The sequence below is a fragment of the Bubalus bubalis genome, chromosome 20, assembly GCF_019923935.1.
Source record: "Bubalus bubalis isolate 160015118507 breed Murrah chromosome 20, NDDB_SH_1, whole genome shotgun sequence".
NCBI classification, from domain to species: domain Eukaryota; kingdom Metazoa; phylum Chordata; class Mammalia; order Artiodactyla; family Bovidae; genus Bubalus; species Bubalus bubalis.
In genome coordinates, this window is record NC_059176.1 from 13,936,627 (window position 1) to 13,958,999 (window position 22,373).

General features: G+C 39.8%; 1 protein-coding gene across 1 annotated transcript in view; it reads left to right on the forward strand.

Moving 5' to 3' along the window:
• The window catches only part of CATSPERB (cation channel sperm associated auxiliary subunit beta), a 127,527-nt gene that overhangs the window by 42,740 nt on the left and 62,414 nt on the right, over positions 1-22,373 (forward strand). The window contains 8 exon segments of the mRNA XM_044932981.2: positions 4,174-4,269; positions 4,410-4,528; positions 4,845-4,877; positions 10,606-10,672; positions 10,930-10,976; positions 11,556-11,708; positions 19,341-19,493; positions 21,710-21,854. Of these exon segments, the coding sequence (XP_044788916.2) occupies positions 4,174-4,269; positions 4,410-4,528; positions 4,845-4,877; positions 10,606-10,672; positions 10,930-10,976; positions 11,556-11,708; positions 19,341-19,493; positions 21,710-21,854 (813 nt within the window).

Below are 22,373 nucleotides of genomic sequence, written 5' to 3' on the forward strand. Positions count from 1 at the left end.
ACTATTCTTGGCTGCCAGTGTATGACAACCTTCCCATCACTCACTTTCATTGATGAGTTTAGCATCTGGACCCCTACCTTTCTCTCACTTTATTTTTGTTACTGTTTTTGGTGATTTCACCACCCATGTGGACCAATGCTTTCAAGGCCTGTTCTTCCCCAGTGATCTTTCCACCATCTTACTTCTGTGGTCATTTTCTTGACCTTGTTGTCTCTGATATTGTCATTGCCTCCAAAATCTCCACTACAATCATCTCATGCTCTGCGCACTACCTTCTGTACTTTCAGCCTGCCCTAGTATTCACAGTCTGACATTTCTTGGATTTCTTGGAGACATCAATATGTTTTCTCCATCACTTTTTTTCACTACTCAACATCCTTACTTTTTCACCATAATTTTAATTGTCTCTCTTTGTAAACACTTCTGTGACTTCTTTGTCCTTCTCTTTCTTCCTTGCCTGCATAATCCCAACTGTCATTAAAACCACCTCTACTCCATTGGCAGAGCAGAATATTACTAGATAAAAGTTGCACACCAGACTCTCTTTAAAATTCCACCAGCTGGTCTCACCGTAAATTCATGATTTCAAGTCTCAAGTGGGTACTCAGAATGACCCAGAAATCCCACCTCTCTTCCTTGGGATGTTTATTTTCCCATTCTGCAGAGTGACCTGGTCACACCTCTTCCCACTCCTCAAATGCTGTGCCTCACCTCATTTCCCTCTCTGCTCTCAGCTGTGCCTTTAAAACTTGATGTAGAAGATCAAGACTGATCACAAGGCATTCCGTCATCGCTTCTGCACTCACCTGCCACCTTACCTGCTTTAGTACTTGCGTACTTTGCCTTCTTGCCTGTTGCATCATGAGAAATGTCTCTGCTGTGCCTAACGCTGCCCATCACCCCTTGTGTCCTGCATCCCATTCTCTCCAATCACCTGGAGAACCTTGCTCCTGCGTCTGTCCTGCAGTTCTTACCTTTCTCTCATACATCATCACTCTGTCCCTCCTCAGTGGATTAGATGCATTAGTATACAAACATACCCTAATATTCTCCATCTTAGCCAAAATCTTCATTTATCTAACTTTACCACCATCCCTCAACCCTCTGTTCCCCTTCAAATAAAATGATTGGAAGAATTTATTGTAGATGGCATTACATTTTCCACCTTCCTATTTTATCTTCATTCCCCTGCAAATCAGATTGTTCCTACCATTGTTCTGAAACAATTCATTCTAAGGTCACCCATGATCTCCGTGTTGCCAATTCCAACATTATCCTCATTCTACTCTCCCTCCCAGCAGAATTTTACACAGTTAACTACTTTACTTCTCAACAGAACACTTTATTCTTTTGGCTTTCTTACACCACCTATAGTTACACTTATCTTACCTCATTGGTCAATCCTTAGTTTTCTAAACCAGCTTATTTGTTGTGACCCCTGACATGTCAATGAAATAAGGCTTTGTCTTCAACTGTACCAGATCCTCTCTGAGAAATGTAATCTAGTCCTTTGGTAATAATGCCACCTTCAGGCTGATGATCCCTGAATTTGTATTTCTGGTGCTGACCACTTCCTTGAGACCAAACTCCCACACTTAATTGTCTGTTTTACACTTCCTGTTGGTATCTGATGAGCATCTCTGATATTACAAAGCTAAGCCAAAACTCTTGATTCATCTCCCTTTAAAATCTGTTCCTCTCTAGTACTTTTCATCCTAATGTATGTCCAATTACTCAAATGTAAAATTTAACATAGACTCTTGACTGTTCTTACTCTGATGACATTCCAGGATGAGGCCACATCCAGTGTCTATCCTCAGCATGACCACTTCTCTCCTCTGGTAAAATCTTAGGCCACGATAACAATGGTTTTCCATGAGACTAATTCACAGCCTCTTAAGTGGTCTCCCTGTTTCTAACCCTAGTATAACCCACCATCCAAACAGTCACCACAATGATCTCAAGTGTAAAACAAATCACACTACTTTCTGGCTTCAAACATTCCAGTGGCTTCCCTTTGCCCATTAGAATAAAATCCAAAATCATTGCAATGGTCTACATCAGCTTTTGTAACCCTGAGATACAATTATGGCCAGTTTGTCACAGAGAATAGCGTGTAACTTAATTTCAGTCTAAAATATCAACCAGAATAAGCTTTTATTTTACCACTTACCTCTCTATTAAATATTTCTAGACTTTGCCAGAGTCTGGTCATGTGATTTTCTTAGCTTTTGTCTTAGAAAAGCAAAGCTTGTCTTTAGCTTTCCTCTTTCCGGAAAAAGTGGATGATGACAGCATTTTCTTCTATATCTTTCCCTACATAGAAAAGATCTAGGAGTTAAAACACACACTTCACAGTCTGAGTGATCCTGCATTCATCTTTTAGAAACAAAGCATATGCATTAGATTATCAGCTCTCTTCAGGCTCCTTCTACCACCCACATAGTTATATGCATGTTGACTAGACTTCATATTAATGTTCCACATTTAAACACAGAAGACGCTAAACATTCCTACTATGGCCAAGGATCAAGGAACAAAGTGGTTTTGGTATTTGCAACATGTTCAGTCTCTTTTTAATAAGTTCTCAAAGTTTGAATGAAGTAAAGTGTTAGTTGCTCAGTTGTGTCTGACTCTTTGTGACCCTGTGGCCTGCAGCCCACCATGCTCCTCTGTCCATGGAATTCTCCAGGCAAGAATACTAGTGAAAGTGAAAGTTGCTCAGCCGTGTCTGACTCTTTGCGACCCCATGGGCTGTACAGTCCATGGAATTCTCCAGGCCAGAATACTGGAGCGGGTAGCCTTTCCCTTTTCTCTAAGGGAAAGAATACTAGAGTAGGTAGCCATTCCCTTCTCCAGGAGATCTTCCTGACCCAGTGATTGAACCGGGGTTTCCTGCATTACAGGCAGATTCTTTACCATCTGAGCCACAAATAGATTCCCTTATTAACAATTTATTCTACTTTAAAAATCACAATAAAGCAAATCACTTTCAAAAAATAAAGTAAATCAAACAATTTCTTCCCTCTTGGGTTTTGCATTTTAATCTTTTTCTCTGGAATTTTTGTATTGTTCACTATAATTGTATTCTTGAAATAGGGACATATTTTTGCTTAGAAGGATATTATCAGGAAGGAAAATTTCTTCCTGTATCCTCATAAGTTATGACTAGGGTCCTCCAAACTAACCAAGACATTAGCAGGAGAAAAGGCATGTACTTTTCCCAGAAGAGAAATGAAACTCAGAGAACTAGTTAAACTTGGAGGCTAATATACCATCTTAACAAAGGAAAGGAGTCTAGACCTCAAGGGACAAGAAATAGTGAAGTGATGAGGAAATTTGTGGGTGGACTCATGGAAGATAAGACTTATTTTAGTGAAGTCTGTTTATTCAGACTCATTTTGGAATCATCTCCCTGTCTCTTGTGAGAAGATTGCTCTCTTCTCTTCTGGGTTTTATGGACTTCCCTCATAGCTCAGTTGGTAAAGAATCTGCCTGCAATGCAGGAGATCCCAGTTTCATCCCTGGGTTGGGAAGATCCACTGGAGAAGGGATAGGCTACCCACTCCAGTATTCTTGGGCTTCCCTTTTGGCTCAGCTGGTAAAGAATCTGCCTGCAATGCAGGAGATCCCAGTTTCATCCCTGGGTTGGGAAGATCCCCTGGAGAAGAATACTACCCACTCCAGTATTCTGGCTTGGAGAATTCCATGGACTGTATATTCCATGGGGTCAAGAGTAGAAAATGACTGAGTCACTTTCACTTTCACTTCCTGATACAGGTGAAGTGGTTAGAAAATGCCCTGCTTTTTAGCAGGAAAAGGGAGGCAGAGAACTCTTCCTGAATTTCTTGATTCTCAGCTGCCTCCAGCTCAAAACCCTGATGCCAAAGTGGCATATTTTAGGGATAACATATTCTGATTTCCTTCAATATAAAACAAAATCCTTAATAATTTGATGGCTGGCTAAACTGTGGTACGACTCAAGTTACTTTATCTTTCCAATGCTTGGGGAAGTGACACTCAAACTTCACTTTGGGGGGTTGGGGCAAGGGTGGAGCATAGGCTGGAAGGTGGGGCAGATGCAGGCTCTCCTTCCTAAAACCTTAGCACCTTAGGAGTCAGTTACTCGCTTTGCAGTTATCTTGCCTTAATTTCCCTTTTCTCTCATGGTAGGTGTTTACATAGGCCTCAGCTTTTCTGGATTTTGGGATTATGATGATACCCAATGGTATAACCTGACAGATATGATCTATTCCCAAGTTGGAGAAGGTAATTCCTCTAACAGTGACTTCATCTTTGACATTTTCCTTTGCATCAACATTTGATGAATATTTATGAAATGTCTTTGCTTTGCTGAAAACATCACTTTTCCCTTATCTTTTAACCCATTATATGATTTCTTCCTTTAGAGCACAAACAGCTCTCGGTGGTGGATATGGTTTTAACAAATCATTTTTTAGTTATCCTCACCTCTTTGGGTCTTTTTATAAGTGGAGATCTTCGTTATCCATCATCCTCTGTCTTAATGGTAGGTAAATTGCTCTGTAACTAGAAGTTAACCTTAAATATCTTATGTGATATAAAGTAGAAATATTGGATACTTGAGTTACGTGTGATATATCTTAAAATTGAAATGTAAAAGCATAATATCATGACTTTTTCCTTTGCCTTATAGTATTGAATATATCATTTGGAAATGGCTAGTTTTGTTGCTATACAAATTTATGGGAAGTTTCAAATACATACATGTAGAAAACACATGTGGTGTAATTTAAACTGCTATGTTTTATCATGCCTTCTGATTGCAAGCAAAATTTTAAATTCCTCCTTTTCTTTCTTTCTAGCTTTCACGGGTAGACTTTTGCGGTTTCGAAAGGGTAAGAGGCTTTCAATTTCCAAGGGTTTGTTAGAAGATATTCATTTCCTTGGTGACCTAAGAGATGAAGTGCAAGACAAGAATTCATAATATAGATGATACCTGACACTACAATATTATTTACAGTTTGAACTTAAAAATGTGTTTCCCCTAGCCATTAAGCAATGATCTCTTGTTCTGTTTCAAAGGAGGAAATGCCACTCTTTGTTTTATAGGCAGCCCTTACCCTTCTTTATATGTTCTGTCCAGGATTGCTGTGGCTGTTCAATGTGTTCTGCACAAGAGCACCCAGCTGAAAAGATGGGCAGTCCAGTGGTTCGGCAGTCCTGTGGTTAAGACTTCACCTTCCAATTCAGTGGACATGGGTTCAACCCATCGTTGGGGAGCTAAGATCCCACATGCCTCAGGGCCAAAAAAACAAAACATAGACCAGAAGCAGTATTGTGACAGATTTAATAAAGACTTTTTAAAAAATTGTCCACATCAAAAAAATCTTAAAAAAAAAACAAAAACATTAAGAAAAGATAGTGAGGGATGAAATCTGGCTTAACACTTGACTCCTCAGTCTGCCTGCTCCTGACCCTCATGTGAGTCTGTGTCTACCAAGAGAAAGGGGCATTCTTTCTAATATGATACAAGCGACCATATAAGCTCTGATTCTGGCTTTTCAGGGTGTGATTTTGTTCCATCAATTATCTCCCCTCTCTGTTATGAGGTCAGGTTTTGAGATTCAACTAAGTCATTGCCTCATTGCCATCAACATATGAGCACAACAAAATTATGAGTATTTGTAGCCTTTTGCCATGTCCCCTCCCATATAGGCCTGTGGGCACAGATGCACATGGGCACACACATGCACACTCACTCACACTGACTAAAGCAAAGAGGCGGTTACTCTCAGGAAGCAAAAGGAACTGACTTCTTGCTTCACTGATTCCAAGAAACGTCAAGCTGAGAACCGGGAAGGTCCGGCAGGTAAAACTGATTTCCATTACAAAGAGAAAGGAGGAGAACTGTCAAGGACAAAATTCCAAACTGAGAAAAGCTCTATCACTCAAGAGTGAGAGTGAAGAAAAGAAATTTTCACAGATGAGGCTTCAGGAGAGTTTATCGTCCAGAGATTCCCTTGAAGAAGTGGGGTGCCAGAAATAATGATGGAACTAGAAACGTGAACTCTAAGGGAGGCAGGAAACTTATCTGTGCTTTTCACCAGACCTGAGCCCACCCTTCTGTGTTTTTATAGCTGCATATATTCCATTGTGTGAACTTAACCAGAGTTTACTTAACCAGTCTCCTACGAGTGGATACTTGAGTTTTTCTAATCTTTTGCTTTTATATTACAAACAATGCTTCCATTAATAATTTGTGTCCAGCAAGTTTGTACATATCCAGCTATATCAGTACAATACATTCTTGGAATTTGGATGGACACATCAAGGAGTAAATGCTTGTACAATATTAAAAGACAATCACAAGTTGCCCTTCATAGACTTTTTACTATTTACAAGGATATTAAAATAAATCCTCTTGAGCTGAAATATTTCAGCAAAAACTCAGGAACTTCTGGTAATGATGAGAGATAGGAGAACTACAAGTGTTCCAAAGATAGTGAGGTCATGTGGCAGGGCAAAATGCAGGGGAAAGTGAACTTATTCTTAAAGGTATAGGGATTTACCTTTAGGAAAGGCCTCTTCTATAATGATTGAAGAAAGGACAGTAAGAATGGGATGTGTGTGGCTATCCAGCCAGGAATTTGAAGGAGTTAATACTTGGTGGTTTATTCATGCCCTTATTCATCCATTCAACAGAAGTTTGTTGAGCCAGGCTTGTTTAGACAAAGACATACAAGATAAAGTCCTGACTCTCCTGTAGCTTTCCATTCTCCTGAAGCAGCTAGACCATGAACAAGTACACAAACATATGCAGACTGTGAAGAGTAAAAAGGGCTTATTCAAATTAAAGCAGGAAAGAGAAACAGAGAGTGAAGAGAAGATAATATTGTATTTTAAGCCAGGTGATTTTAGCAAGCCTCTCCAAGGAGGTGAAATTGAAGCAGAAATTCAAATGATTTGAAGAAATTATTTTACCAAAATATGTCCAGACAGTGGTGCAAAGGCCCTCAATTGGGGACTTGACATGAGGCAAAATCTCTCTCCCAAAGTCTGCTTAGTGGAACTAGCAGGCATCTTGGGTCACTTCTTTAAGGATAAAATCCAAGCTCTTGAGAGACATACAGAGTCCTTCATGGTCAGAGCCTCTCATGCCTTCCTCAGCCTTGTGATGCCTGCTCCTCACCCCAAGCAGCCCTTTCCAGGCACAGCAAACACACCTTGAAATGAGCCATCATTTCTGACACTTTGAATCAGTTGGACAAGATGTTTCATCTCCTTAGGATGCAGTCCCTCCCCCTCCCTTTCATTTCACTTAGAGCAAGGATCCCCAACCTTTTTGGCACCAGGGACCAGTTTCATGGAAGACAATTTTTCCACAGACCGGAGTGAGGGAGGATGGTTTGGGGATGATTGTGCAGTTTATTTCTACTATTCTTCCATCAACTCCACCACACATCATCAAACATGAGATCCTGGAGGTTAGGGACCCATGACTCAGAGTTCCTTCCGCTTCTTCAGTAACCCCCCTGTGACTACCGAGGGTGCCTTTCCTGTACAGTCTCAATGCTGTCACCACTAATGGCTGTCATTTGTCACCCTATTTTGTCTGTTGAGCCCTCTGACTTGCCTCAGCAGATTTTAGCTTTCATGTCAAGAACTACCTTATTTACTGGTATATGCTAGTAAGTTGGGGAAGGAAACGGCAACCCACTCCAGTGTTCTTGCCTGGAGAATCCCAGGGACAGGGGAGCCTGGTGGGCTGCCGTCTATGGGGTCGCACAGAGTCGGACACAACTGAAGCGACTTAGCAGCAGCAGCTAATAAGTTACCACCCTGCCTTGCACATCAGATCAGATCAGATCAGATCAGTCGCTCAGTCGTGTCCGACTCTTTGCGACCCCATGAATCGCAGCACGCCAGGCCTCCCTGTCCATCACCAACTCCCGGAGTTCACTCAGACTCACGGCCATCGAGTCAGTGATGCCACCCAGCCATCTCATCCTCTGTCGTCCCCTTCTCCTCCTGCCCCCAATCCCTCCCAGCATCAGAGTCTTTTCCAATGAGTCAACTCTTCACATGAGGTGGCCAAAGTACTGGAGTTTCAGCTTTAGCATCATTCCTTCCAGGTCATCTCAAATAAATATTTGCAGAATCCATGAGTGAATAAATGAAGACAGACAGGAATCCAGTCTTGTAGGAAGTTAGTAGCCATATAGCATGGAACTTTGAACAGTCATATACCTCTCTGGCCTCAATTCCTGCATTTTAAAATGTTCATAACATTACCTACCTCTTAGAGTTGAAGTGATTAAATAACATTATATAAAAATTTGGCCTGGTTCATGAATCAAAGTAGAAACTTAACCAAACAAACAAAAACTATATTTTCTCTCCAAACAGTCAGAACCTTTTGAAAGCAAATGACAGAAACCAGCTAAATCTGATTTTAGCAAAGGAGATGCAGTTGTTGGCTCATGTGAGCAGGGAATTCAAGGAATGAAGAATCTGGCTTTCAGACATGACTGGATTTTGTGCCTAACAAATGTCCGTCGAACTCTGTCTTCTCAGCATTTGAATCTGTTTTCCTCTACATTAACTTCACTCTCAGTAAATTTGTTCCAATTGTCAGTAAGAACGGCCACCAAGTTTACGTGCAAGCAATTTAGCAATCCCCGCAGGAATAAAATATCTCTTTTCTGGTAGTTCCAAGTCTCAGGGCCGACTCATTACCCTGACTTGGATCGTGTGTTCATTCCTGACCCGTCTTTGTGACTCTAAATCAGGCCTGAGGCATGAGCTCATCCTTGGAATAAAGTTAGCCTGTTCAGATTAACTTATCCCCAGGGATATTCACTGAAGTATTATCAGTTTTATTCCAGGTAGGAAAAAAAAAAAAAAAAAGAAAGAAAGAAATGTAAAGAGCAAGAGAGAAAAAAAAAGGAATCTCTGGACCCAGTAGAGGTTCTTTATTAATTGCCCATATATAGTCATAATAATCACAATATTCTAAAGCACTAAAGATTTATATGAGAACTCAACAGGCTCATTTGATATAAAGCCTTAGATTGAAATTCAAATAAATTATTGTCTATTCCATTTTAAAAGGCTTCTTTATTTGTTTAGAAGTTTTATTAAGATATAATTCACATAGCATAATATTTACCCACTTATAGTGTACAATTCAATGGCATTTAGTATAATCACAGTGTACAACCATCACCACAGTCTATTCTAAAATATTTTAAAGGCTTTTATTGTACAGATTATGCAGATTTTATTATTGATCTTTAAAAATGTAAGAAGGTTTTCCTTTTGTCTCAACAATAATTTGAGAGTCAGAGTCTTCCTATGTTAACTGAAAAAATTACATAATCTAAAAGTTGAGAGTTATATTTTATTCTGTGGACAAAACTGAGGACATAAGCCCAGGACACAGCCTCTCAGATAGCTCTGAGAGACTGCTCCCAAGAGGGAAAGGGGAACCAGGATATATAAGGAGTTTTTGCAGCAAAGACCAGGTAGTTGGAACATCAAAAGTTTTCTTTAAAGAAAACCAGATATCTCAAGGAATTTAGTGCTTTTCTATGTATGGGAAGATGCAAGTCTGGGCTCCCTGAAATCAGTCCTCTGATGTGCACCTCAGCTCTTTGGCACCAGTACCCTGTGCTTTCTCATCCTGAGTCTCCTCAGGGTGCATCTTTGGGGGCTGGCTGCAGTGACTGAGAGCATGGCAACAGGCAGACAGCCCATCTGTCTCCATCCTGAGTTCCCTCGGGGCTCACAGTCATGGTTGTAGTGGCTTGATGGCTGCAAATCCTTTGTTTACTGCAGGCAGGCAACATTTTTTCATAGATACCTATAACAGAACCATCTCAAATTCTTGCATATAACCCATATCCAACATGAATAATCTTACCTTCTTGGAAGTTTCTCTCTTATGACCAATTTTTCAAAACTTGTATTTTTTTCTTATTGCTTTGTGCTGCTGTCAGGCTTCTGGGAAGATTCCTTAAACCTAGCTGCAGCTGAAGGAGAATAAAAGATAAGCATATGGCCTGTTTTAACTGTAATGAAAGATCAACAGCTCCTGGGAGCCTCAGATAGACAATTCATAGAGAGAAGGCAATGGCACCTCACTCCAGTACTCTTGCCTGGAAAATTCCATGGATGGAGGGGCCTGGTAGGCTGCAGTCCATGGGATCGTGAAGAGTTGGACATGACTGAGTGACTTCACTTTCACTTTCATGCATTGGAGAAGGAAATGGCAACCCACTCCAGTGTTCTTGCCTGGAGAATCCCAGGGACAGGGGAGCCTGGTGGGCTGCCATCTATGGGGTCGCACAGAGCCGGATACGACTGAAGCGACTTAGCAGCAGCAGCATCTTCATTAACACATGCTAATCAAGCAAAATTTTTTATTCCTCTTTTTGTGTGTTGTTCAAAAATCATATTCTTGTTTCCTGCCCTCTATGACCTTTTATTTGTTGGCATACAGTTTTTCTCTTTTTATTTGCCTCACATTCCTGAACTATCTAACTTTTAAATTTTCTGATGTTTTTCTATCTTACATCTTAAGTCTATGTATTGCCTAAATGATACTTTTGTTTATTTATGTAGGTTGACTACATCAAAGGAAAACTGTGGTATAATGAAAGATGTTTTGCTAACAGAGAACACTTTGAAGGTAAATTTTAATAAACTTTTCTCAACGTAGATAGCACATATAGATTAGATAAAATGAAATAAAAATAGAATTAAGCATAAAGATAGATTTGTTTTGTATAAGTTAAGAGCCTAAAACTGGGGGGGGGAATTAATTTAAATATAAGGCAATAGGCATGCCCTGTTATAAAATACAAGAAAATTGTATTTGAGTATACTTAATGATACATTTAAAAATATAGATGTTACTTATAATTTCTGTACCTTTATATTTTATAGTTGATTATGTTACTATCACCTTTGACAGAAACAGGACCCTAAGTGAGGTATGATATTCAATATTTTAAAAAGTAAGAAATTTTGCTGTGCATAATTTCATAGGTTCTTTTTAATCTAAAGAATGGCAATTCTACAGACTGAAAGGCTTAACAACCACTCTTTGCTCCCAATGGTGCCTCTACTTGGATTTAATTGGAGAAGTAAGTGGCCACCCACTCCAGTATTCTTGCCTAGAGAATCCCATGGACAGAGGAGCTTGGTAGGCTATAGTCCATGGGGTTGCTAAGAATCAGACACGACTGAGAGACTTCACTTTCACTTTTCTGCATTGGAGAAGGAAATGGCAACCCACTCCAGTATTCTTGCCTGGAGAATCCCAGGGACAGAGGAGCCTGGTGGGCTGCTGTCTATGGGGTCGCACAGAGTCAGACACGACTGAAGCAACTTAGCAGCAGCAGCAATTATATAACAATTCATGCCAGAAAGGGATGTTTGGCCATGTTTTCTGGACTCTCATCCCCCAGAAGATAACAACACAGTGGTCCATTGGTTTATTTGCCTATAGGAGCTAATGAGGACTTCTAGAGTTCAACAATGGCATTAATTTTTCCTTTCTCTTTTTGTAGGCAAACTCTTGTTTTTACAGTAAAGAACCATTTCTTGAATGGTTACCTTGCTTACCCCCTGTTCCAAAAGGAACCAAAACTATTCTTTCAACTGTGATAACATTTCTTGTTGACCAAGAGCAAAGTTCTGCAGTCTACCTCTTCCATAACCAGGTAGGCCTTAAAGCCCAGAGGGGATTGCTCCTGACACCACAATAATGAAAATGTACCTGACCAAAGCTTATTCCAAGTTCTTGTTTTCTTTGGCAGTATAAGTTGATAAAAATTGGCTGCAGTGAAATTATTTATGATAATTAATATAGTTTGATACCTTCCCTGATAGCTAGATTGGTAAAGAATCCACCTGCAATGCGGGAGACCCCAGTTTGATTCCTGGGTTGGGAAGATCCGCTGGAGAAGGGATAGGCTACCTACTCCAATATTCTTAGACTTCCCTTGTGGCTCAGCTGGTAAAGAATCCACTTGGAATGCAGGAGACCTGGGTTTGACCCCTGGGTTGGGAAAATCCCCTGGAGAGAATTCCATGGACATCCATGGGGTCGCAAAGTGTTGGACATGACTGAGTGACTTTCACTTTCACTTGATACCTTATAGATGTCTTGTTTCTGATTATCATTCAGTTTGATGAAAACACAAAATTCAATGCTGTTTGTATAATGATTCTGCTTTGCTTATTCTTCAGGATAGTATAAGCTGTATTTGCTCTGTATATATTTAAGTTTCCATAAAATGGTTAGTTTAAATGAACAAAAAGTGGAACAAGCTCTACCTGCATGATTTTAGGAGATAAAAATTTTTCCTCTACCCTCTAATTCAGTTCAGTTCAGTTCAGTCGCTCAGTTGTGTCCGACTCTGTGACCCCATGAATCGCAGCACGACAGGCCTCCCTGTCTATCACCAACGCCTGGAGTTCACTCAGACTCACATCCATCGAGTCAGTGATGCCATCCAGCCATCTCATCCTCTGTCATCCCCTTCTCCTCCTGCCCCCAATCCCTCCCAACATCAGAGTCTTTTCCAATGACTCAACTCTTTGCATGAGGTGTCCAAAGTACTGGAGTTTCAGCTTTAGCATCATTCCTTCCAGAGAAATCCCAGGGCTGATCTCCTTCAGAATGGACTGGTTGGATCTCCTTGCAGTCCAAGGGACTCTCAAGAGTCTTCTCCAACACCACACTTCAAAAGCATCAATTCTTCGGCACTCAGCTTTCTTCACAGTCCAACTCTCACATCCATATGTGACCACAGGAAAAACCAAAGCCTTGACTAGACGGACCTTTGTTGGCAAAGTAATGTCTCTGCTTTTGAACATGCTATCTAGATTGGTCATAACTTTTCATCCAAGGAGTAAGCGTCTTTTAATTTCATGGCTGCAATCACCATCTGCAGTGATTTTGGAGCCCAGAAAAATAAAGTCTGACACTGTTTCCACTGTTTCCCCATCTATTTCCCATGAAGTGATGGGACCAGATGCCATGATCTTAGTTTTCTGAATGTTGAGTTTTAAGCCAACTTTTTCACTCTCCTCTTTCACCTTCATCAAGAGGCTTTTTAGTTCCTCTTCACTTTCTGCCATAGGGTGGTGTCATCCTCATATCTGAGGTTATTGATATTTCTCCCAGCAATCTTGATTCCAGCTTGTGCTTCTTCCAGCCCAGCATTTCTCATGATGTACTCTGCATATAGGTTAAATAAGCAGGGTGACAATATACAGCCTTGACGTACTCCTTTTCCTATTTGGAACCAGTCTGTTGTTCCATGTCCAGTTCTAACTGTTGCTTCCTGACCTGCATACAGATTTCTCAAGAGGCAGGTCAGGTGGTCTGGTATTCCCATCTCTTGAAGAATTTTCCACAGTTTATTGTGATCCACACAGTCAAAGGCTTTGGCATAGTCAATAAAGCAGAAATAGATGTTTTTCTGGAACTCTCTTGCTTTTTCGATGATCCAGCAGATGTTGGCAAATTGGTCTCTGGTTCCTCTGCCTTTTCTAAAACCAGCTTGAACAACTGGAAGTTCACAGTTCACGTATTGCTGAAGCCTGGCTTGGAGAATTTTGAGCATTACTTTACTAGCGTGTGAGATGAGTGCAATTGTGTGGTAGTTTGAGCATTCTTTGAACTCTTTATTTGAACTCCTTATTGCCAAATTCAGACTGAAATTGAAGAAAGTAGGGAAAACCACTAGACCATTCAGGTATGACCGAAATAAAATCCCTTATGATTATACAGTGGAAGTGAGAAATAGATTTAAGGGACTAGATCTGATAGATAGAGTGCCTGATGAACTACGGACTGAGGTTCATGACATTGTACAGGAGACAGGGATCAAAACCATCCCCATGGAAAAGAAATGCAAAAAAGCAAAATGGCTGTCTGGGGAGGCCTTACAAATAGCTGTAAAAAGAAGAGAAGCAAAAAGCAAAGGAGAAAAGGAGAGATATAAGCATCTGAATGCAGAGTTCCAAAGAATAGCAAGAAGAGATAAGAAAGCCTTCCTCAGTGATCAATGCAAAGAAATAGAGGAAAACAACAGAATGGGAAAGACTAGAGATCTCTTCAAGAAAATTAGAGATACCAAGGGAACATTTCATGCAAGATGGGCTCGATAAAGGACAGAAATTGTATGGACCTAAGAGAAGCAGAAGATATTAAGAAGATGTGGCAAGAATACACAGAAGAACTGTACAAAAAAAGATCTTCACAATCCAGATAATCACGATGGTGTGATCACTGACCTAGAGCCAGACATCCTGGAATGTGAAGTCAAGTGGGACTTAGAGACCATCACTACGAACAAAGCTAGTGGAGGTGATGGAATTCCAGTTGAGCTATTTCAAATCCTGAAATATGATGCTGTGAAAGTGCTGCACTCAACATGCCAGCAAATTTGGAAAACTCAGCAGTGGCCACAGGACTGGAAAAGGTCAGTTTTCATTCTGATCCCAAAGAAAGGCAATGCCAAAGAATGCTCAAACCCTCTAATTCGGGCCCTGCAAATTAAACTGATAAAAGACAGATTAATAAGAGAAAAGAAAATAATTATTTATGCATGCAATGCACACACAATCACAGAAAATTAATCAAACTGATCACATGGACCACAGCCTTGTCTAACTCAATGAAACTATTAGCCATGCCGTGTAGGGCCACCCAAGATGAATGAGTCATGGTGCACAGTTCTGACAAAATGTGGTCCACTGGAGAAGGGAATGGCAAACCACTTCAGCATTCTTTCCTTGAGAACCCCATGAACTGTATGAAAAGGCAAAAGGGTATGACACTGAAAGATGAACTTCCCAGGTCAGTAGGTGCCCAATATGCTACTGGAAAAGAGTGGAGAAAAAACTCGAGAAAGAATGAAGAGACAAAGCCAAAGTGAAAACAATGCCCAGTTGTAGATGAAACTGGTGATGGAAGTAAAGTCCGATGCTGAAGAACTATACAAAAAAAATCTTCTGACTTAGATAACCACGATGGTGTGATCACTTACCTAGAGCCAGGCATCCTGGAATGCAAAGTCAAGTGGGCCTTAGGAAGCATCTATACAAACAAAGCTAGTGGAGGTGACGGAATTCCAGTTGAGCTATTTCAAACCCTAAAAGATGATGCTGTGAAAGTGCTGCACCCAATATGCCAGCAAATTTGGAAAACTCAGCAGTGGCCACAGGGCTGGAAAAGGTCGGTTTTCATTCCAATCCCAAAGAAAGGCAATGCCAAAGATTTTTCAAACTACCACACAAGTGCACTCATCTCACACACTAGCAAAGTAATGCTCAAAATTCTCCAAGCCAGGCTTCAGCAGTATGTGAACTGTGAACTTCCTGATGTTCAAGGTGGATTTAGAAAAGGCAGAGGAACCAGAGATCAAATCACCAACATCTGCTGGGTCATCAAAAAAGCAAGAGAGTTCCAGAAAAACATCTACTTCTACTTTATTGACTACACCAAAGCCTTTGACTGTGTGGATCACAACCATCTGTAGAAAATTCTTCAACAGATGGGACTACCAGATCACCTTATCTGCATCCTGAGAAATCTGTATGCAGGTCAAGAAGCAACATTAGAACCAAACGTGGAACAACAAACTGGTTCCAAATTGGGAAAGGAGTATGTCAAGGCTGTATATTGTCACCCTGCTTATTTAATTTATATGCAGAGTACATCATGTGAAATGCTGGGCTGGCTGAAGCACAAGCTGGAATCAAGATTTCTGGGAGAAATATCAATAACCTCAGATATGCAGATGATACCACCCTTATGGCAGAAAACAAAGAAGAACTAAAGAGTCTCTTGATGAAAGAGGACAGTGAAAAAATTGGCTTAAAACTCAGCTTTCAGTTCTAATGAGGTGGATGAAACTGGAGCCTTTTATACAGAGTGAAGCAAGCCAGAAAGAAAAACACCAGTACAGTATATTAACACATATATATGGAATTTAGAAAGATGGTAATGATAACCCTAGAAAGATGGTAATGATAATCCTATATGCGAGACAGCAAAAGAGACACAGATGTATAGAACAGTCTTTTGGACTCTGTGGGAGAGGGCAAGGGTGGGATGATTTGGGAGAATGGCATTGAAACATGTATATTATCATATGTGAAACGAATCACCAGTCCAGGTTTGATGCAGGTTTGAGACAGAGTGCTCAGGGCTGGTGCACTGGGATGACCCAGAGGGATGGGATGGGGAGGGAGGTGGCAGGGGGGTTCAGGATGGGGAACACATGTACACCCATGGCGGATTCATGTCAATGTATGGCAAAACCACTACAATATTGTGAAATAATTAACTTTCAATTAAAATAAATAAATGTATATTAAAAAAAACTCAGCTTTCATAAAATGAGGATCATGGCATCCAGTCCCATCACTTTATGGCAAATAGATGGGGAAACAATGGAAACAGTGACAGACTTTATTTTGGCGGGGGGCTCCAAAATCACTGCAGATGGTGACTGTAGCCATGAAATTAAAAGACACTTGCTCCTTGGAAGAAAAGCTATGACCAACTTAGACAGAATATTAAAAAGCAGAGACATTACTTTGCTGACAGAGGTTCATCTAATCAAAGCTATGGTTTTTCCAGTAGTCATGTATTGGATGTGAGAGTTGGACTATAAAGAAACCTGAGTGCCGAAGAATCAATGCTTTTGAACTGTGGTGTTGGAGAAGACTCTTGAGAGTCCCTTGGACTGCAAGGAGATCCAACCAGTCAATTCTAAAGGAAATCAAAACTGAATGTGCACTGGAAGGACTGATGCTGAAGCTGAAACTCCAGTACTTTGGCCGCCTGATGCGAAGAACTGACTCCTTGGAAAAAACCATGATGCTGGGAAAGATTGGAGGCAAGAGGAGAAAGGGACAACAGAGGATGAGATGGTTGGATGGCATCACCAACTTGATGGACATGAGTTTGAGCAAGCTCCAGGAGCTGGTGATGGACAGGGAAGCCTGGCGTGCTGCAGTCCATGAGGTTGCAAAGAGTCAGACACGACTGACTGTGAACTGAGTGCACACACGTGTGGGTGGAAGTCAGTGATGAATAACTCAAGAGGTAGTTAAATTTTGGAGGTTATATACCATCTTAATAGTTTAAGAAATTGAGTGAGAAGGATACTTAAAATAAAACAAGTGAAAAGGTAATGGGTTTACAGGAGAACAAACAGGAGTTAAGAAAGTCCATGATAATATTTGTTTGAATAAGCTTGAGTGATTTTTCTGTCTCTTGTGGGCCTTAAAGCTCCCCTGAAGAAGGGATCTGGGGTAGGTTTTGTTCGCATGCTGCCTTCTGGGAGTAGATATGCTCTGAAGAGAAATTAATGGCAGCCTTATATTCCAGATATTGCTGCTTTTAGTCAGATGAGGGAAGAAATTTTTTGCATCTTTTGAATCTAAAATATCAGCATGAAATAAACTTTATACCAAAATGTCATACCTTGGGGTACATATTCTGATCCCCATCATAATCATGATCTGACAGAACTGTAGTGTGGCCTAGGTGTTCATATTTGCACATATGGACACCTTATCTTTGACAAAGGAGGCAAGAATATACAATGGGTTAAAGACAATCTCTTTAACAAGTGGTGCTGGGAAATCTGGTCAACCACTTGTAAAAGAATGAAACTAGAACACTTTCTAACACCATACACAAAAATAAACTCAAAATGGATTAAAGATCTAAACGTAAGACCAGAAACTATAAAACTCCTAGAGGAGAACATAGGCAAAACACTCTCCGACGTACATCACAGCAGGATCCTCTATGACCCACCTCCCAGAATATTGGAAATAAAAGCAAAAATAAACAAATGGGACCTAATTAAACTTAAAAGCTTCTGCACATCAAAGGAAACTATTAGCAAGGTGAAAAGGCAGCCTTCAGAATGGGAGAAAATAATAGCAAATGAAGCAACTGACAAACAACTAATCTCAAAAATATACAAGCAACTCCTACAGCTCAACTCCAGAAAAATAAATGACCCAATCAAAAAATGGGCCAAAGAACTAAATAGACATTTCTCCAAAGAAGACATACAGATGGCTAACAAACACATGAAAAGATGCTCAACATCACTCATTATCAGAGAAATGCAAATCAAAACCACTATGAGGTACCATTTCACGCCAGTCAGAATGGCTGCGATCCAAAAGTCTACAAGCAATAAATGCTGGAGAGGGTGCGGAGAAAAAGGAACCCTCTTCCACTGTTGGTGGGAATGCAAACTAGTACAGCCACTATGGAGAACAGTGTGGAGCTTCCTTAAAAAACTGAAAATAGAACTGCCTTATGATCCAGCAATCCCACTGCTGGGCATACACACTGAGGAAACCAGAGGGAAAGAGACACGTGTACCCCACTGTTCATCGCAGCACTGTTTATAATAGCCAGGACATGGAAGCAACCTAGATGTCCATCAGCAGATGAATGGATAAGAAAGCTGTGGTACATATACACAATGGAGTACTACTCAGCCATTAAAAAGAACACATTTGAATCAGTTCTAATGAGGTGGATGAAACTGGAGCTTATTATACAGAGTGAAGTAAGCCAGAAAGAAAAACACCAATACAGTATACTAACGCATATATATGGAATTTAGAAAGATGGTAACAATAACCCTGTGTAGGAGACAGCAAAAGAGACACTGATGTATAGAACAGTCTTATGGACTCTGTTGGAGAGGGAGAGGGTGGGAAGATTTGGGAGAATGGCATTGAAACATGTATAATATCATATATGAAACGAGTTGCCAGTCCAGGTTCAATGCACGATACTGGATGCTTTGGGCTGGTGCACTGGGACGACCCAGAGGGATGGTGTGGGGAGGGAGGAGGGAGGAGGGTTCAGGATGGGGAGCACATGTATACCTGTGGCGGATTCGTTTTGATGTTTGGCAAAACTAATACAGTGTTTCAGGTTTAAAAAAAAAAAAAGTAATTTGACATTATAGTTCTGGTGAATGGGCATTGGAGTCTGTCAAGTTCAGTAATGAGTCTACAATAAATCCCTTGACATTTATTTTAGAACCTTGGACAAATTATTTAATCCTCTTTACTTCATGTTCAATATCTACAAGATGGACCTATACAGTAGGGGGAAGCAGAGTAAAGAGATACCAATAGCTGCTAATCCTTTCAATTCTATACTGTTAAAGGTTGTATCCCTATCTTAATCAAAATCCAGGTAACAAGAAACTCTAAAAATTGTAACATAGACGTAGTACTGTTGGTGCAAAGAAACCTTACAATTTGCTCCTCCTTTGTTTATCTATTTCTAGAAAAATACCATTGTCTCTGTGAGGATCCTAAAACACAACAAACCAGACTTAATACAAAAATTTCCACCTTTCTCTTTTCCTTCATCATTCTCTTCTCCTGTTGGAATGATATTCCACCCACGAAGCCATTTTCTGTATGCTTATGGTAATCAGGTATGTATAGATTAAACTTTACACTCTTAGTATAGATGTAAATTCTTCAGTTACTCTATGCTGAATGGATATACATTAAGAATGGAGTTGCTCTGATGGTCAGGGAGGTGGAAAGCCTAATAAAGAGAGAATGAGAAGAAAGGAATTAATGACAGTGCATACAAACAAATCTTTTGCAAAGTTTTGCTGAAAAGTGGAACAGGGAAATGTGACAGTATTTGAAAAAGGAAAGGTCAAAAGAAGAGTTTTTTGTTTTTTGTTTTTTAAGATAGAAGGAATTATGATGTGTGCTTCCAGGAATTATTTGGTAGAGAGGGAAAAATTAATGATGCAGGAAAGAGAACAAACTGCTGGAGAGACATTTCTGAAGAGGTGAGAGGAGATAATCTATATGAACTAGTGAAGAGATTGATCTCAGCACAAACAATAGTAAGTGGAGGGAGGAAGGGTTTTGGGGTTCAAAAGCAGTTAGGTGGGGACCTATGGTAATGGAGGATGTGGGAATTTATCTTCTATTTTCTCACACAAAAAAAATCAAAATTATTTATGAGTGATGATGGAGGAGAAATGTACAGGGGAGGGGATTTGAGGAAAGAGACAACAGAATTAAATAGTTGCCTAGGAGGATGGGCAACCTAATTTTACAACTTAAGGAACTAAAAAAAGAAGAGCCACATACTGAAAGCTAACAAAAGGAAGGATATAATAAAGAATAGAGGAAAGATAAATGTAATAGGGAATAGAATAAAGCAGTTAAATTAAGACCTGGTTTGTTGACAAAACTTAACTAGATAAACTAAGAAAAAGAAGATTCGTCTAAAAATTGAAAGAGGAGATGTTACAACTGATGCCACAGAAACAAGGAGGATATGAGAATATTATGAATAGTTTTGTATGCTAACAAACTGGATAACCTAGAACAAATGGGTAAATTTCCAGAAACACACAACCTACTAATTCTTAAATCATGAAAAAATAAATCTGAGCAGACCAATAACTAGTTAGGAAATTGAGTCGGTAATCAAACCTCCCAACAAAAAAAGTCCAAGGCCATATGGCTTCATTGGTGAATTGGTCAAATTTTAAAGAAGAATTAATACTAAACCTCTTCAAACTCTTGCCAAAGGGAAGGAAAAAATGAAGAGGAATGAATATTTTCAAGGTCATTTTTTAAGACTACCATTAACCTGATATCAAAGTCAGATAAGAATACTATAAGAAAACTATAAATCAAATCCCTAGACAACATTGATACAAAAATTCTCAACAAAATACTAGGAAACTGAATTCAGCAATGGAATTAAAAAGATTATACATACTACGACCAACTGGAATTTGTTCCTGTAACACAGAAATGGTTAAACATATGAAAATTGAACAGTGTAATATACCACATTAACAGAATGAAGAGGGAAAATAATCACAACATCATCTCGGTTGATACAAAAGAGCATTTGATAAAATTCAACATACTTTCATGATAAAAACATGTAGTATACTAGAAATAGAATAAAACCACCTAAACATGACAAAAACCTCATACAAGAAACGCACAATGAACATTATACTCAACAGTGAAAGACTTACAGCTTTTCCTCTAAGGTAAGGAAGGAATAAGGCAAGGAAGCACACTCTCCCCACTTCTATTCAATATAGTACTGGAAGTTCTGACCAGAGCTATTAGACAAGAAAAAGAAACTTTAAAGTATCTGCATATAAAAAGAAGAAACAAAATTATCTGTGTTCACAGGTGATATGATCTTATATGTAGAAAACTCTGAAGATACTGCAAAAAACAAACAAACAAACCTGTTAGAGGAATTCAGCACAAAAGTCATTTTAATATGGATAAGCATTTACCCATTTTAATATGGGTAAGCACTCTCCTCCATACAGCAAGTCATCCAACACTTCATCATTTTATGAACAAGGAGGACCCAGTTGAGAGATGATGAAATAACTTTGTTCTTTTATGCATCTTTCATAAAACTGAAGATTGCCACATGCACTGTTGCACAAACTCTAGGAAGGGAATAGAGGGTTGACCAAGTACGTAAGGAGTCTTTACACTTGTGTGTGTGTGTGAAGGGGGATGCATGCATGATGGATGTGGGAGTATGGTTATGCTGCATGACTTTCTTATGTAGGAAGATTAGGTAATTGCTGACTGTTACATGACAGCTCTTTAGTGAGGTATTGTCTTTCTATTCCCTTAGGTATGGCTTTCAATTGATGGCGGCAACACCTTTGATTTAATAGCTGACTTTCATGATGATATCATAAAGAATACTTACCATAGTTTTTATACTTCAGATATTACTCTTGTTTCCCAAAGTGGAAAGGTTTACTTGACAAAGGCAGGTAAGGAATTCACTTTTACTCATATAAGCACTACCTGTGAGCCAAGGGTTAGAAGATATATTTTTAAATCTGCCATATTAATGAACTGATCCTAAGGTCTCAGACATATTAGGGGTTTTAGATGGATTTTTTTAATGTTTTACAGTAATAAAAATAAACATAACAAAATTTAACATCTTAACCATTCTAAGTATACAGTTCAGTGGTATTGGATACGTGCCCAGTCACTTCACTTGTGTCCGATTCTTTGCAACCCTATGGACTTACCCGCCAGGCTCCTCTGTCCATGGGATTCTCCAGGCAAGAATACTGGAGTGGGTTGTGATGCCCTCCTCTAGGGAATCTTCCCGACCCAGGGATCGAACCTGCATCTCTTACATCTTTTGCATTGGCAGGTGGGTTCTTTACCACAAGCACCACCTGGGAAGCCCTCAGTGGTATTAAATACATGCAAATATTCTGCAACCATCACCAACATCTATCTCCTTAACTCTCTTCATCTTAAAACTTTATACCTTT